Here is a 16,561-nt window from a genome sequence, read left to right as displayed (position 1 = left end):
TTTGTTTCTTCCTCCAGAGCCAGGGCCCACAAACACCACCGAGGTCTAGGGGCCAAAAGCTCAAGGCTCACGAGGGTGGCCCTCGGCCTGCAGACGGGGCCTGGGGCCCCCAGGAGGTATTCTGTGTGGCCAGCCAGAGCAGACCCTCTAAGACTCAGACATCGCTGGGGCCGCTGGCCAGCTCAGTTAGTAGAGCATGTGACTCTTAATCACCAGGCCGTGAGTTCCAGCCCCACATTGGGCCTAGAGATAACATTAAAAAAAAAAAAAGAAGAAAAAAAAGATTCAGATGTCTTTTTTTTTCTTCTTCTTCTTAACCAGATGCCACACCCAACATGGGGCTGGAACTCAGGACCCTGAGATCAAGACTTACAGGCTCTGCCCGGACTGAGCCCACCAGGCGTCCCCTAGGTTCAGATGTCTTAAGTGGGGCCTGCGCTCTTCCCTTTGCCAGAGTGACTAGGACTCCCTGTTGTATTTCCCTCTCTCTTTCTTTTTTTTAAGATTTTATTTTTAAGTAATCTCTGGGGGGTGCCTGGGTGGCTCAGTGGGTTAAGCCTCTGCCTTCAGCTCAGGTCATGATCCCAAGGCCCTGGGATCGAGCCCCACATCAGGCTCTCTGCTCTGTGGGGAGCCTGCTTCCTCCTCTCTCTCTGCCTGCCTCCCTGCCTACTTGTGATCTCTGTCTGTCAAATGAATAAATAAAATCTTAAAAAAAAAAACAAAACCCACTAGGAAAAAAAAAAGTAATCTCTACCCCCAACATGGGGCTCGAACCCAGAACCCTGAGACTGGGAGTCCCATGCTGCACCAGCTGAGCCGGCCTGGCGTCCTCCCTCTCATCTTTAAGTCCGGGTTAGAAATGGAAGGCCCAGTAAACCAGCCCCCACCTCTAGCCCTCGAATACCACCAATGCCTGGGGGGTCTTGGTCTTGCCTTTCTCCCTCTGCTGCTCCCTCGCCTGCCCCACCAGAGAAAATCACGACCTTGGATTTTCTTTATAACCCACCCACATTTTTTTAGAGCTCAACACAAATATATATGCATTACCTAATAATATATTATTTTGCTGAATTTTAAAACAGCGATGTTACATGGTACAAAATTGTCTATAATCTGCATTTTCAGTCCACACTGTATCTAATTTTTATCAATGTGTTGCCGACGGTTCCAGTTTGTTCATTCTCATTCCACTCTGCCCGCGAACGTTTAGATACTGTCCGCTCTGCCGTCACGAGAAGGTCGCCATGAACCTGCCGTTATCGATCTTCTGCGCACGTTTGTAAGCGTTTCCCGAGGGCAGACACCTCGGTGGGGGGAGCTGTGGGGAGACAGCGTGCCTCAAACTTACAAGATCACGGCAGACTCTTTCCTCCCCCTCAGAAGTAGGGGAGAGTTCCTCTGGAACTTTCCCAACATTTGAAGGCATGAGACTTCTTGATGCTGCCAATCTAGCGATTATAAATCTCACTGAAATATTGATTTCGACGATCCGTGTGACACATGCAACTGACCATCTTCTCCTGCGTACACAGGTCCTTTGTGTTTCCTCTTCTGTGAGTTCCTCTTCCTGTCTTTGGCCATGTCTCCCTTTGTTGTTATACACATTGCAATGATCTTTCACCAAATGGAGAAAAATGGTTTGTCTTTTCCTTCTCCTGTGATGACTTTACATAAACAGAATTTCCTAATTTTTATTTTTTATTTATTTTTAAATATCTTCCTTTTAAGGAATCTCTACACCCCATGTGGGGTTCGAACTTACAACCCCCACATCAGGAGTCACACGCTCCACCAACTGGGGCAGCCAAGCACCCCTGAATTTCTTTTTTTTTTTTTAAGATTATTTATTTATTTATTTGCAGACAGAGATCACAAGTAGGCAGAGAGGCAGAGAGAGAGAGGAGGAAGCAAACTCCCTGCTGAGCAGAGAGCCCGATGCAGGGCTCGATCCTAGGACCCTGAGATCATGACCTGAGCTGAAGGCAGAGGCTTTAACCCACTGAGCCACCCAGGTGCCCCACTCCCCTGAATTTCTTAATTTTTAAAAATATCAAAGTATAACATGTATACAAAACATGCATTAAAACATGTTTGAGACTTTAATTGGAATTGCAATGAATCTAGAGAGTAATTTAGGGAAAGTTGACATCTGTACAATGTTGCTTCTTCCTTTCCATGAAGATAGTATACCTCTCTAATTTTTTTTTTTTTTTCCCGTACAGACCTTGTGGATATAGATGTATTCTTAGGTATATATATATTTTTAAGATTTTACTCTTAGGTATATTATACTTCTTTTGTTGTTTTAAATTTTAGTCATTCTGGTGGATATCTTAGAGGTATCTCATTATGGTTTTAATTTGCATGTCCCTGTTGAAAAAGTTTGTTGGGCATTTTTCTTTCTTTTCTTTTTTTTGAGAGAGACCATGGTGGGGGAAGGGTAAGGGCTAGGGAGAGAGAGAGAGAATCCCAAGCAGACTACAGACTCAGCACTGAATCTGATGTTGGGATTAACTCTGAAAAAACAACTTGAGCTGAAATCAGATGTTTAACAGAATAAGCCATCCAGGCATCTCACTTATTCATATTCTTATTGGCCATGTACATATCATCCTTTGTGAAACATCTGCCCAAGCCTTTATCCACTTTTTTTTTTTTTAAGATTCTATTTTATGGGGCTCCTGGGTGACTCAGCCATTAAGCGTCTGCCTTTGGCTCAGGTCCTGATCTGGGAGTCCTGGGATCAGGCCCCGCATCAGACTCCCTGACCAGCGGGAAGCCTGCTTCTCCCTCTCCCTCTCACCCAGCTTGTGTTCCCTCTCACTGTCTCTGTCTCTGTCAAATAAATAAATAAAATCTTTTTTAAAAATTCTATTTTATGGAGTGCCTAGATGGCTCAGTTTTGGACTTCTGCCTTTGGCTCAGGGTACGGTCTCAGGGTCCTGGGATTGAGCTCCGGATCAGGCTCCGTGCTAGGCAGGAAGCCTCTCCCTCTCCCACTCCCTCTCCCACTCCCACTGCTTGTGCTCCTGCTCTGTGTCTCTATCTGTCAAATAAATAAGTAAAGTCTTAAAAAATAATAAAAAAATAAAAAGGGAAAAATTCTATTTTATTTATTTGACAGAGAGAGAGAGAGAGAGAGCACAAGCAGGGGTAGTGGCAGCTGGGTCCCTTCTGAGCAGGGAGCCTGAGTGGGGCTCGATCCCAGGACCCTGGGATCATGACCTGAGCCAAAGGCAGAGGCTTTAACCCACTGAGCCACCCAGGCGCCCTATACTCATTTATCTTGCTAACTCTCTCTTGTTTCTTGTTGTTACAAGAATAAAAAGATTTTATTTGAGAGAGAGAGACACAGAGCATGAGCATGAGCAGGGGGAGGGAAAAGCAGACTCCCCGCTGAGCAGGGCATCACGTGCTGGGTTGATCCTAGAACCTAGAGATCACGACCTGAGCTGAAGGCAGACACTTCACCAACTGAGCCACCCAGGCACCCATTTTTATAACAATTTATCTGTGATTTTTTTCTTCTCTAAGTAGATAATGATGTCATCTATAAAGGAGCCTTGTTTCTTTTGTTCCAAAATGTATTCCTTTCCTTTCCTTTTTCTTGCCCTCCGTGCTGGCTGGCGTCCTACTGTAGTGCTGAGTAGGAATGTCATCTTGTCTTTTTTGTTTCTTTAAATGAAGAAGCACGTGCAGCTTATTGTAGTGTTTCTGTTCACGAGAATGGTCTCCTTGTCTCTGATTTTAGAGGGACCACATCTTATTGAAACTGATTTTTGGCTGTAAGTGTTTAAAGAACACTTTTTATCAGGTTAAGGAAGATTTCTTCTATTCCTAACTGCCAAGGCTTTGGTTTAACAGTACGTGAGTTTGAATTTTATTCTCTGCTTTTCTGCTTTTGCAGAGATAGTTATGTTCCTCCTTTAATATGTTACTGAGGGAAATGACATGTAAACATTTTTCTCGTGTTAAGCCACCCTTGTATTCTTAGGATGAATTATTTGTTTCAGGGGTACAGGTCTGTGATTCACCAGTCTTACACATTTCTCCGCACTCACCATAGCACATGCCCTCCCCGAAGTCCATCACCAGCCACCCCATCCCTCCCGCCTCCCTCCTCTCCAGTTCGTTTCCTGAGATTAGGAGTCTCTAATGGTTTGTTTCCGTCTCTGGCTTTGTTTTGTTTCATTTTTCCCTCCCTTCCCCTATGATCCTGTCTTTTCTGTCAAATTCCCCGTATCAGTGAGATCATATGATAATTGTCTTTCTCTGACTTATTTCGCTTAGTGTAATACCATCTAGTTCTATCCATGTCATTGCAAATGGCAAGATTTCATTTTTGATGGCTGCATAGTATTCCCTTGTAGCCATATACCACATCTTTATCCATTCATCTGTCAATAGACATCTACGGCCTGGTGCATTTTGTTTTATTTATAGGGAGATTAACTAACTACCAATTCAATTTCTTTAATAGGACCATTCAGACTTTCTATTTCTTCTAGATTTAATTTTATTAAGTTATATATAGATACATACTCATATATTTATAAGGAAATTTTTTGCATTTTCAAAAGTGCTATCATCAGGACGCCTGAGCGACTTGGTTGGTTAAGTGTCTGCCTTCAGCTCGGGTCATGATCCCAGAATGCCAGGATCAAGTCCTACATCACTCAGCGGGGAGTCTCTTTCCCCCTCTGACCCTGCCCTTCTTGTGCATGTCTTCCCTCTCTCTCATTCTTTCTCTCTCAAATAAATAAATAAAACCTTTTCTATTTTTAGAGAAAATTTTCTTCCACCATCACTCATCATTTATTAATTTTGAATCAAATGCACTTAGTGTAATAAAAGTAAAATAAAATTGTTTTAAAATTGCTATTATCAAGTTGTGGGCAGTCTTATCCTGCTTTCCTTTTTTTCTCTTTTTTTAAAGATTTTATTTATTTATTTGACAGAGAGAGATCACAAGTAGGCAGAGAGGCAGAGGTGGGGGGGAAGCAGGCTCCCCACTGAGCAGAGAGCCTGATTCGGGGCGATCCCAGGACCCGGAGGTCATGACCTGAGCCGAAGGGAGAGGCTTAACCCACTGAGCCATCCAGGCGCCCCTGCTCCTGCCTTTCCAATCACTGGGTCTGCCCCACATTCTTCCTCAGTTTGTCCCTTCCCTCTGTCTGCCCATCTTACTGGAGGTTTGTCTACAACTTTTGGCTTTATTGATCCTGTTTTGTGTTTACTACTCTGTTGATTTCTGCCTTTTTAGTTTTTTTTTTTTAAAGTAATCTTTCTGCCTAACGTGGGGCTCGAACTCACCACCTGAGATCGTGATTCGCATCCTTTACCAAATGTGTCACCCAGGTGCCTGCTTTCTGCTTTCTCCATATTATATCCTTCCTTCTGTTTTCTTTGAGCTTGTTCTGTCCTTTTTCTAACCTTTAGAAGTTGACCTAGTTCATTAATTTTCAGTTTTTAAAATTTTTGATATAAACATTTTAAGGCTATAAATTCCTTCCAAAAAACTACTTTGGCCATTTCCCACAAGTTTTGCTCTGTGGTTCTATAGTATTTTCATTATTATTATCATAAAATATCTTTTTTAAAAGATTTTATGGTTTATTTTTATTTACTTTTTTATGATTTTATTTCACTTATTGTTGTTATAAAATACCTTTATTTTTAAGATTTTATTTTTAAGTACTCTGTACACCCAACATGGGGCTCTGAGATCATGACCTGAGCCGGAGGCGGATGCTTCACTGACCGCGTCCCCCAGGCGCCCCTAGTTTTATGTGTTTTAAAGTGTATATGAATGTAAAAATACAGGACATACCTTTTTTCTTTCCCTCACTGTTGTGCTTGTGAGATTCACCCCTATTGTTAGGCGAGCTGTAGCATGTTTCGTTTTCTCTGCTGACAAGTACTTTGATGTGATACACCCCGGGTTCTTTATCCTGCCCATTGGAAAGGGATTTCTGGCTTGTTTCCTGTGGTCTCTATGATACAGGTGATTTGAAATGTGTTGAAATTTGCCTTATGACCTGATACGTGACCAGTTTTTGTAATGCTTCATGTAGGCTTGAGAAAAACATTTATTTCCTAAGGGTTGGGTGTGTGGTTCGTGAATGTTCCTGCTCCCTTTTGTCTTACCCCCAGGCTGTCTCAGTCGTGTCCTTCCCTTTTTATTACCTGCCTGGCCTCTATCGTTTGAGTCTGTCGTGTCTGGAAACCCTTTGGGGTACATTTTTTTCTTTTTTTCTTTAATTTTTATTTATTTGACAGACAGATCACAAGCAGGCAGAGAGAGAGGAGGAAGCAGGCTCCCCGCCGAGTGGAGAGTCCGATGCAGGGCTCGACCCCAGGACTCTGGGTTCACGACCCGAGCAGAAGGCAGAGGCTTTAACCCACTGAGCCACCCAGCCGCCCCTGGGGTACATTTTTTCCAAGTGATTCTCTGTGCTGGGCTTGAGCTGCAGCAGAGGGCTGAAGGCTAAGTGGCAGGAATGACCTGCCAGGGATTCCCGGTGGAAGGTCGCAATGTCGCAGATGTGGGGAGTACAGAGAGGGTGGGAGGCCTGAAGGCGTGCAGGTAGGCCCTCTTCGGGCAAGTGGGAGCACGGAGAGCGGGAGTGGGATGAAGCCTGACTTCCTGTGAGGGATCTCCACGTGATTCTAGGGTCAGAACTGCTGTCATCCGTCTGCTGGCGCTTTGGACCCCTCGGGCCCTGGCGTGCTCTCCAAGTCTGTATCCATGAGTGGCATCAGTACCCTCTTGGGCTGCTCCGATCCGGCTGGTGAGTGGGGGTGGGGAGCGAGGCAGCGCTGGCCCCTTCCCTCTTCCGTCTCGCCCCCCCCCCCTCGGGTGCGGCCGTCTAGAGCCTGGACATCCTGGGTTCCGTTTAACCACACACCCTTGGCAACACCAAAATGCCTCTGTTCCAGTGAGAGATCAGGACTTGGGCATCCTAGGATTCTCCTTCCAGTGAAGGAGGACATAAGACAGATTGCGGCTCCCCAGCCCCCCTGTCCCCAGAGAGGGAGGACACTTACCTGTGATGGACCTGGTCCTGGGGAGGAGGCCCTGCGAGCTGGGAGCCGGGGTGAAAGCTCTGCTCTCTCCGTTCCCAGAAGCAGGACTGAGATGTCCGCCCCCGGCCCCTGCTCCGCAGAGTCCTCCCCCTCCGCTCCGTTCCCTGGTTCCTTGGCCCCTCGGCTCTGGTCCACCTCCCTCCCTCCCTCCCTCCCAAGCACCAGCCCCCAGGACCGGCTGCAGGAGCACCTGCAGCTTGGGAACCTGATCTGGGTGGAGGGGGCGGGGGAGGCAGCCCGGGTGTCTTTGTCTGGCTCTAGCCGGACACCTCTCGTCTCCTCCTGTGTTGGCAGGGACTTTACACCAGTCCTCCGCTGCTGCCCTCAGCCAAAGGTGAGTTTGGGAGACCTGCAGCCCTTCAAAGGCCTCGCTGGAAGAGGGATGATGGGCCTGGACCACGGGTGTTGTAACTCCAAGAGTCTCTACTTCCTGAAACGTCGCTCCCCTTAACATGTTTTTTTAAAAGATATTTATTTAGACCAGGTGCGTGTGAGTGGTGGGGAGGGGCAGAGGGAGAGGGAGAGGGAGAACCTCAAGCAGACTCTGCGCTGAATAGGGAGCCCGATGGCGGCCTTGATCTTGTGGCCCCGAGATCAGGACCTGAGCCGGAATCAAGAGTGGGACACAGCCTCTGAGCCACCCAGGCGCCCCGCCCCTTAACATTTCCGTTCAAAGCCCTCCCAATGTCCTTCTCCCTGAGCTGCCCAAGAATTCGCCCTCTTCTCATTCTTTTTTTTTTTTTTATTAAAAATTTTTTTTTTTAAGATTTTATTTATTTGACAGACAGAGATCACAAGTAGGCAGAGAGGCAGGCAGAGAGAAAGGAGGAAGCAGGCTCTCTGCTGAGCAGAGAGACCGATGTGGGGCTCGATCCCAGGACCCCGGGACCATGACCCAAGCCGAAGGCAGAGGCTTCAAACCACTGAGCCACCCAGGTGCCCCTACCCTCTTCTCATTCTTCAGCCAAGGAAGGGTTAGAAAGTTCCTAGCAAGCCCATTGGATAGTAAGGCAGCTAGGGAAAGAAAAGTTGGATCCAGACCCCAGGCGGTCAGAGGAATAAGACAGCGGGACTCGTTTGCTGTGGTCACTGACAGAGTGCTGAGTGGGCAGATGGGCTGTGGGACCATCCCACGGAGAGACGGTGGTCAAGGACCCCACGGACAGCTTTGGAGGCTCAGATCGTTGACCAGTGGGGAGTGGCTGGGGAGGGCAGGGGCTGCAGGCCTAGCTCCGGAATCGCGGAGGAGTCTGGGAAACTGTTGTGGCCATGGAAATCAGCACATCGAATCAGCACCTGTCTCTTTGGCTCCTGCCACCCAAGCCGGGCCGGAGTGGCTTGGCCCTCGGGACAATGCTGCCGAACCCGCTGCGTGGCCCTTTAAGATGCCGAGCTTTGGCTCTGTCCCGAAGACCTCCAGCGGACACATCCTCCTGGCTCTGGGTTTGGGATTAGCTCATGGGATGGGGCTGATGAAATCCCAGGAAATCCACTCCTTACTGGCTTTAGGCCCAGAGGCCCTTTCCAGACAGCACAGAGGGTCGCACAGAGGCGCTTGTGTTTTGAGGCGAGCATGCGGCTCTGGAGAGCCGAGCCAGAGGAGACTGAGTTAGGTAGGAGAGCGGGGGAGGAGCCCGGAGTCCTCCTCACAGATAGAGGGGCCTGACCACATCTGTCTGCATCTGGAAAGTGGGGGTGGGCTGTGGGGTCTCTGTCTCCAGGCCCTCCGGGCCGCCCTCAGACCTCCAGGCCAAGGCGCCTGCGCTGGCCGCAGTCTCTCCGGGAGCAGCTTGCTTCCTTGCCCAGCTCCTTTCCCTCTCTTCACCTCTCCTTTCTCCCCCGCTCCCCTGTAGCTGTAGCCAACTGGAACGGGGCTCTGGAAGCTGGACAGGCTCCCCTCTGCAGCGCACCCTCAGCTTCCTCCTGGGCATGACCGGAAAGGCCAAGGTAGGAGACGCTGGGGAAGCAGGAGGCCCGGTCCTGCTTGCCCTCCCTGCACCCCTCCTCCTTACCCCCCCCCCGCCGCTCCCCTCCTCAGGGCAGTGGTTCACACGTGGGCTGTCCCAGACTCCCTCCCTGTATCCCAGGGCGTTCGTCCGCTGTCCTTGGTTCTCCCCGGGCCTCCCCACTCAGCAGTCAGCTCTAGCTGCGGGCAGCGGGAAGAGGGCAAGGGCAGAAACTTCAGAGGCTGGAGGGCGTCCAGCCCTCCCTCCCTCGAGGCCTCCCGTAGCTGCCCAGGTGGACAGCAGAGATAGGGGCCGTTGCATAGAATCGTGATCGTAATTACAGCCTTTTTACTTCTTTGGAGAGTATTAGGGTTTGCAAAGTGTTTTTACACTGACAATTGTACGGGGATGCGGCAGTCGAAGGAGTTGACTCGAGACTACAGGCGGGCAGAGGGGCAGCCTGGGGAGTGCGTGGCTTCGGGAGCACACGGGCACCGGCGAGGTTCGGCCCCTAGGAAGGTGACGGTGTTCTGCCTCCCCGCTTCTTACCGCCAGGCTCTGCGAAGCCCCGGGCTCTGTGAAACCGGGAGCTCTCCTGCTCCCTGAATGCATTTCCACTTCCTTCACTTATGGGCGGAATGAGCCGCCCCCTTTTCCTCTCCAGCCCCCCCCCCCAAGTATGCAAGTACTTTCCAACCTGGGGCTGCTTCTGAGCACCGAGAGAAGCCCCAGCCGAAACACCCTCGTGTGCAGCCCCAAGAGCCATGGGACTCTGCCCCAGGAAAGCTGCTGGGCTCCCTGCCCCCGCCCCCGTGCCCCGCGCACCCCTCTGCCAGCCTCAGGAATGTGTGTGCGCCTCTCAGGGCCTCCCCCCTCCGCCCGGGGCTGGGGACTGCGGCGACGGCGACGCAGGTAAACACGGGGCGGGGCTGGAGAGGAGGCCTGCCACAGAGGAAGTGGCTTATTCCTTCCCATTTGACTAGAGTCGCGATGCGGACACTTCCCCAGAGGTCATCTCATTTTTTAATCTCCATTTGGCAGACGAGATAACGTCAGGGTCCCACAGTTCTTAAGGGGCAGAGCTGTGTTGGGGACCCTGGGCTCTGACGCCACAGGCCTCTGTCAGCGAACCTCCCCGCACCTGCTCCTCCCCGCTCCCTTCCACCGTCTTGGGATGGATGGCCCCGGAGTCAGTCAGGCCTCAGTCTTTCTGTCCTGGGATATACTAGGTCCAGAGCCACGGAAAGAACACACACTCGTGGGCACTGTGGCTCCCAGGCCTGGGCGTCACTGGGACTCTGACTGTCCGTCTCTTGGCCAACACCAGGACCCTACCTGGGACGGCCTCCCCACCCACGAAGAGCACCGACCACACTGGTCAAGTTAAAGGAACTATTTTATTCTATTTATTTTTAAATAAATAAAAGGGGAGGAAGGGGGAGAGAGAGGAGAGGGAGAGGGAATCCTGAGCGTACTCCACCCTGAGTGGGGAGCCCAATGCCAGGTTGATCCCACCACTGGGAGACAGTGACCCCAGCAGAAACCGAAAGTCGGGATCTCCACAGACTACACTACCAGGTGCCCTTTAAGATTTTATTTGCAGGAAATCGCTACACCTAGAGTGGGTCTTGAACTCACAACCCCGAGATCAAGGGTCACAAGCTCTGGGGGTGGCCGCTTTAAGATTCTGGCCAAAATTAGGGTTGCCTTTTGTTTCAGGGTATCTAAAAAAATAATTTCTGAAAATCTGGGAAGTATCACTGGATAGGAGTGGGGTCGGATGGCTGGAGGGATTGGGATGCAAGTGGGGTGGTTTTGGAAGCCATCCCAGGGCTACAGAGGATGAATATTAAGTCAGGCAGCTGGCCTAGCTCAGCGAAAGTCCAGGTGTGTCTCAAGGTGGATAGGTTTCCTGTCCCCACTCCCAAGCTCCTGCCACTCATTTCCTAATGGGAAAAGGCGGATATAGGGCAAGGGGCAGCCTGGGAGGCAAAGCCCACTGGAGATGGGGGTAGAGGCAGAAAAGGCTGGAACCTTAGGTCTGCTTCTTTCATGGAGACCTTCAGAGTCTGGGGCCTGAGAAGCTCTCAGACTGTGGGATTCCAGTCCTGGCCTCACGGTCCGCCCACTGGGTCCCCACACTGCAGTATATGGGCTTTTAAGATTCCATCTGTAGCCTGTGGCACTCTCCCACCCCAGGCCTGGGAGAAAAGCTGAGGTCCTGGCCCACCCCTGGTCTCTGGGCCCCTAGTGGGTGGAGCCGGAGGCCTGGCTTCTGGCTTCTGTTTTTAAATTTAGTACATTCCTGAGCCCTGCCTGCTGATTGGGGGGAGGGTAAGTCTGGGGTTCCAGGCTGGGGGGAGTTCCTGGGGTCTTCCCATAAGGTCTCCCCCACAGGTGCAGGCCTGGAGGAACCAGCCTCCCTGCTGACCTGGGAAAGTCCTTTTCTGCTTTCTAATTTCCATCCAGCCTGGGCTGGGTCGTCCCCTCTCCTCGTTTCTGGCCTTTGCTGTGCGCGGATCCTAAACCCGGGAACGGGTGAGGAAGAAGGTGATGGAGGAGTTGCGAGGCAGGAGGGCGGCCAGAGGAGCCGTGCGGGGGTGGTGCTGGGGGTGAGGAGCCCAACCGGCTCAGCCCTGGTGAGGCGTGGAGCCCAAAATAGTGGCAGAGGCTAAAACTGGCGCCTACAGGAGCGCTGAGTTGGGCCGGGAACCTGCTGCGGCCGGGGCGGGGCGGGGAGCCGCCGGCTCGGGCTGGGCCTCCTGTCCCTCCTCCCCCCACACCTGCGGGGGCCAGAACCGGGCCGGACCGCGCGGCTCTCCAGAGTTGGGGGCGCCTCAGCGGCCGCGGTGAGCGGAAGGCAGTACTGGGCGGGGGTCCCAGCTTCGGGAAACTCGGCGAGGGGGGAGGTTGGTTCAGGCTTCCGCAAAGGGTCGCGAAAGAACGCCCCAGTCCGCCCCGCCTCTTGGGGGCAGACGCGCCGGACCCCAGCTGCCCCCGGGCGGAGGCGGGCCGGCGTGCAGTCCGCGAGCTGCGGCCGGAGTGACGACGGAGGGAAGCGGGGCTGGACACGGAAGGACTTCCCCGGCCTCCGGGCCCCCACGAAGGGGGCGGGGCCGGGGGCGGGGCCGGCCGGGGGCGGGGCCGGAGCGGCGGCCGCGCGGGGCGGGGCGGGGCGGCGCGGGGCGGGCGGGGGGCTGGCGGGAGAGCTCTCGGGCGCGCACCCTCGCCTCCACGCCCGGTAAAGACCAGCCTTTCGCTTCCCCCGGCTTTCCCCGCCCTCCCCCTGCCCTGCCCCCAGCGGCGAGCGGGGCCTGGCGGCGCGGGCGGCGCGGGCGGCGGGGCTCCCTGCGGAGCGCGCGGGGCTCCGGGGCCGAGGTCGGCGCGGGCAGGGCGCGCGGGGCCGGCGGGCGGCGGGCGGCGGCGGGCGGGCGGCGGGGCGAGCGGCGGCCCCCGCCCCCGGCCCGCGGGCAGGCTCGCGTTTGAGGAACTGCGCGGGGCCGCGCGCGCGAGCCCCTTCCTGTCCCGGGACCGCCCGCCGCCGCCGCCCCGACATGTCTCGGATCGAGTCGCTCACACGCGCGCGGACCGAGCGGAGCCGGGAGCTGGCGAGCAAGGTGGGCTCGGGGCGGCCGGGCCGGGGTGGGGAGTGGGGGGGCTCCGGGCTCCGGGGGGGGCGCACCGATCGCGCCGCGTCGCGCCCCCCACCCCCACCCCACCCCACCCCCGGCCCGGCCCGGCCGCCCGGGAAGAAAGTTGTTCGGGCAGGGCCGGGCGGGAGCAGGGAGGCGCGCGTGTGGTCGGCGGGCGCCCCTCGGCCCGGGAGCCCCGCGGTCGCCGGCGTGGTCGGCCCCCTTTGTCCCCGCCATCCGGCGCAGGGCCCGGGAGGGCCGGTTTCCCGGTTCCTCCCCGCCTGCCCCGCCGCCGCCCCCCCCCAGACAAAAGTCAGCCCCTCCCCCCGCAGATGGACTTTCCAGCCGTGATTCACTTCTCCCCTCGGGTGGGCGGGTGGCTGGGGTCGGGACGCGGCGCACCGCGCACTTCCTCCCCGAGCCGTCACCCTCAGCCGCCGGGAGCAGAGGTCTTTGTGTCGCTGGGACCCTTTTCCTCCACCCTTGGGGCCCGATCACACCTGCTTCTGGAACGGGGGGGTCTCAGGGCCCCGTCCCTGTCTGGCCCGCCCGCTTCCGAGCCCCCAGTTCTCCCGGTCCTGAAACCGCGCCCCCGGCACTTTGCCTCTGAACCCCCGCCTCTCCCCTCTCATCTCTTCGTCTTCGGACGCATTCACCTACCACTTCAGAGCCTGGGCTGCAATTATCCTCGGCCCTCACTCCTCCCCAAGTGTCCTTTATCCCTTCTGTGTACCCTGGCTCGCTCTCAAAGGCCACGACCTCTGCACACCCCAGACCCCAGGAAGTGAGATGGAGATGAACAAGTTAGAGCACGGGCGGGGCCCTCCCAGCTGCCCGCGGAGCACACTGTATCCATTATCGGGAGGGCAGGACCCCGCCAATGGCTGCTTTAATCTCCAGCCTCCCTCTGACCCCGGTGTCCTGCCCCGGGTCCCAGTCTGTGCTTGTCACCAGCGCTGTTCTCCCGGAAAGGGGGCAGTACCCTTTGGGAGCCCAGGAAGATGGTGGAACACCCTCCCCACACCTCCCTCCTAGCTCCTAGCCTGGCTGCCTGTCTTGAGGCTGAGTTAGGAGGGATTCCATCCTGGAACTTCTCCTTTAGGGGCTGGGATGAGCTTCTGCCAACAGGAAAGCAACCGGGGATTTGAGTAGGGCCTAAGACAGGAAGTGTGCTGGAGCAGGGGTGGCGGCCGGGCTCCGGCTCCTCTCACCCCTGCCCGGGCCAGGCCCCAGCCCTGAAAGTCTGTTTATTTTTCGGCCGTTGGAGCTGAGACCCTGGAGTAGAGCCAGTGGGGGCAGAGAGGTTTTTTGAAACCACGGAAATTTGGTTCCACCCTAAAAAGGAAAGCCAAGAGGGAGCCGTGGGGGGCAGACCTCGAGAAGGGCTCTGAGAGGGTAGATACTGGGGTCTTTTTTCATGGGGAGGAGCTGGGGAGCCAGGTACCTGGGTCCTCATGCCTTCGTCTTTCTGGTGATGGGGGGACCAGGACTCCCGAAGCTTGGCTCTTTCTCTTTCTGTCCTGGGGCCGGCCCTGGTTTGGGGAGTGGGGGGTTGGGGGGACTGAGTGGGTGGATCTGAGGGCAAAGCCCGGTGAAGGAGGCTGGAGGAGGGCGGCTGTCGGTTTGGGTTGGTCGGAAGGGGAGGGCCGCCTCCGGAAAGCTGTGGTTACAGAAGGGGGGAGTTGGTGCTTGGCCAACAAACCCTGGATCCCCTCTCCCCCTCCCCCAGCGCGCCAGCTGTCTCTTTTCTTTTTATACTGTGGTGGGAAGTGGAGGGGGGCCTGCTGGAAATGAGATTGTTTGAGGAAGATGGTCTCCCCTGGTACCTATCTGGAAGGATGGGTTAGACCAAGCCCTGAGCCCACACCCCTGCCCCTTTCCTTGCCTGACACCCTGGAACCTCCTTAGAGAAGGAGAAATTGTGGGGGAGCATACCCCTTCCCCCCATCCTCACCAAAGCGGGCTGTGTGGCCCCCTCCCCACGCTTCTCGTCTTCCTCTCCACTCCTCATTCTTTCTGCTTTGCTTCCCACCTTCCCAGGCCCACACCCCACAGGCGCCTTTCCCTCTGGCCCCTGCTCTTCCGCCGCCTCTGCCAAATCCTAACCTTCATATCTCCCGGAACAAAGGGGCCTTTCCTGTCTAGGAGTGCGCAGGGGCCTCCAGGATGGTCCGGGAGGCTGGGGTCCCCGCGGAGTCTCCAGGACCCCAGCGCTGGAGTGTGCGGGGCAGGTGGAGCGGGAGAGAGGGTGAGGCGATTTCTTTGTTCTGAGTGAGGAGAGGTGGCTGGCTTTGTGTGCAGGACTGACTCGGAGAGGCGCCGGAGCCAGAGAGGAGGGGTGGGTGAGCAGGGAGGGGCTGGCAGTTTTGCCAGAAAGTTTGGCAGGAATTGGGGGTCCCTAGGAGGTTGCAGCTTGTAGGGGCGCAGGAAGAGGTGCTGGAGGTCATGGAGCTTTGGGACAGAGCCGAGGGTGAGGCTCGTTCCAGAGTGCTGCAGGTGGGGGGGGATTGTGTCGGGGGAAGGCCCCCCAACGCCCAGCAGAGGGCTGAGAGAGGGACCTGAGCTCAGGCCTGGCTTCCCTGGGACCGACCTTGGGTCCGGGAGGAGACAGGTGTGAATGTGTGACTCCCATGCATGCATGGGACCTGTGTGTTGGGTGGTGTGTCTGTCTGTCCCCACATGCTCCGGGTTACTGTTTCAAGCGGTGGTCACCAGATTTAGGGGCTCCTGCTTTCTGGAAGTAGTTCCATTTTGAGTTCCTGTCTCCCGTGTGAGGGCCGTCTGGAGCCTGAGCAGGCAGATCGGTCAGGGCTCCCGGAGCTGGTGAGAGGAACGGCCGGAGGAACTGGCCGGACCCTCCTGGTTGGTTTGTGTCTCCGGGGGCGGCGGAGTGGGCGGCCGCTGCCCCCTCCCGAGTCAGCCGCCTGCCCTGTGCCAGGAGGGCAGGGAGTCCTGGCGGCCATTGTTCGCCCGCACAAGCGCCCGTCTGTTCGCCTCCCCCCTCCCCTCCGCCTCTCCCTCCTGACCCGACAGGTGTGGCCGGGCGGGGGGCAGGCTGGGGGCCAGGAGGCCTGGGTCTCCGCTCCCTGTGGCCCGGGGCGCCCCTCTGGTGCTTGGCCCGTGCGCCCGCCCCATTGTCTGGGGCTCATCCTTGTTCATCCAGCGAGTGTAAGTGCCTTTGTGCACTCCGCGGGGCTTTTCGTTTCTGGCTCTTCCGCTCGCGCCCCCTGGGCCACCTTCTCCCTGGCCGCTGCTGTCGCCCTGTTCCTGGAAGCTGGTGCAGAGCAGAGCCCGACTGAGGCCGGGGACCCGCTTGTCTCCCCAGTTCCCGGCCCCGAGCTCCTCCCCAGGACTCAGGGCCCTTCTCAGCCGCAGCCGCACCCCGGCTGGTCAGGGGCTGAGCCGCAGGTGACAAATCCCAGTGCAGCCCCAGCGCGCCCCAGCAGGAGCGCATCGTGGGGACGGGGCGGAGGGAGCACGGGTGACTCTGAGCCGGTGAGCCCAGGCGGCGGTGTGTTCGCCCCTGGCGAAGGGGCGGGCCCCGCTGGGCGCCTGGGCCTTGCTGGACGGGCGTGGGCCCTGCGGGTCCGCAGGGGGAGCTCTGGCATCCCTGCTGCCCGCCGGGGAGCTCCGGCGTCGCCTTCTTCACGTCGGTCACACGGGAGGCAGAGAGCCACTGTCCCGGAGCCACAGTGCCCTCGGCCCTTCGCCCGAATTCCTCCGCCCGGCGTGACCGAGATCTAGAAGGACAATGGAGGGAAGCCTTGGGTTGGCCTCTTCTGGCCCCCGGAGGAAATCCCGCAGGGCCTAGGCTCAGAGGAAGCAGAGGAGGAGCGAGATGGGGAGATGCGGCAGGTTGGAATGGCGCCGGGTGAGGGTGCTGCCGGGACCCCG

General features: G+C 56.0%; 1 protein-coding gene across 9 annotated transcripts in view; it reads left to right on the top strand.

Moving 5' to 3' along the window:
* ARHGEF2 (Rho/Rac guanine nucleotide exchange factor 2) overlaps positions 1-16,561 on the top strand; it is a 39,725-nt gene that overhangs the window by 5,078 nt on the left and 18,086 nt on the right. For 3 of the 9 annotated variants that reach the window (XM_045983554.1, XM_045983553.1, XM_045983552.1), the window contains exons 4-6: positions 6,677-6,794; positions 7,384-7,423; positions 8,943-9,036. In XM_045983554.1, coding sequence (XP_045839510.1) covers positions 6,677-6,794; positions 7,384-7,423; positions 8,943-9,036 — 252 coding nt within the window. Of the gene's footprint in view, positions 1-6,676; positions 6,795-7,383; positions 7,424-8,658; positions 8,703-8,942; positions 9,037-12,213; positions 12,277-12,434; positions 12,653-12,678; positions 14,916-16,561 lie in introns of those variants that run through there. The other 6 variants (XM_045983558.1, XM_045983560.1, XM_045983557.1 and 3 more) reach the window with 4 other exon arrangements.

This window comes from Meles meles, chromosome 17, assembly GCF_922984935.1.
Source record: "Meles meles chromosome 17, mMelMel3.1 paternal haplotype, whole genome shotgun sequence".
NCBI classification, from domain to species: Eukaryota; Metazoa; Chordata; class Mammalia; order Carnivora; family Mustelidae; genus Meles; species Meles meles.
The sequence above is the reverse complement of the archived record's forward strand: the minus strand, read 5'-3'. Positions and strand labels throughout refer to the sequence as shown.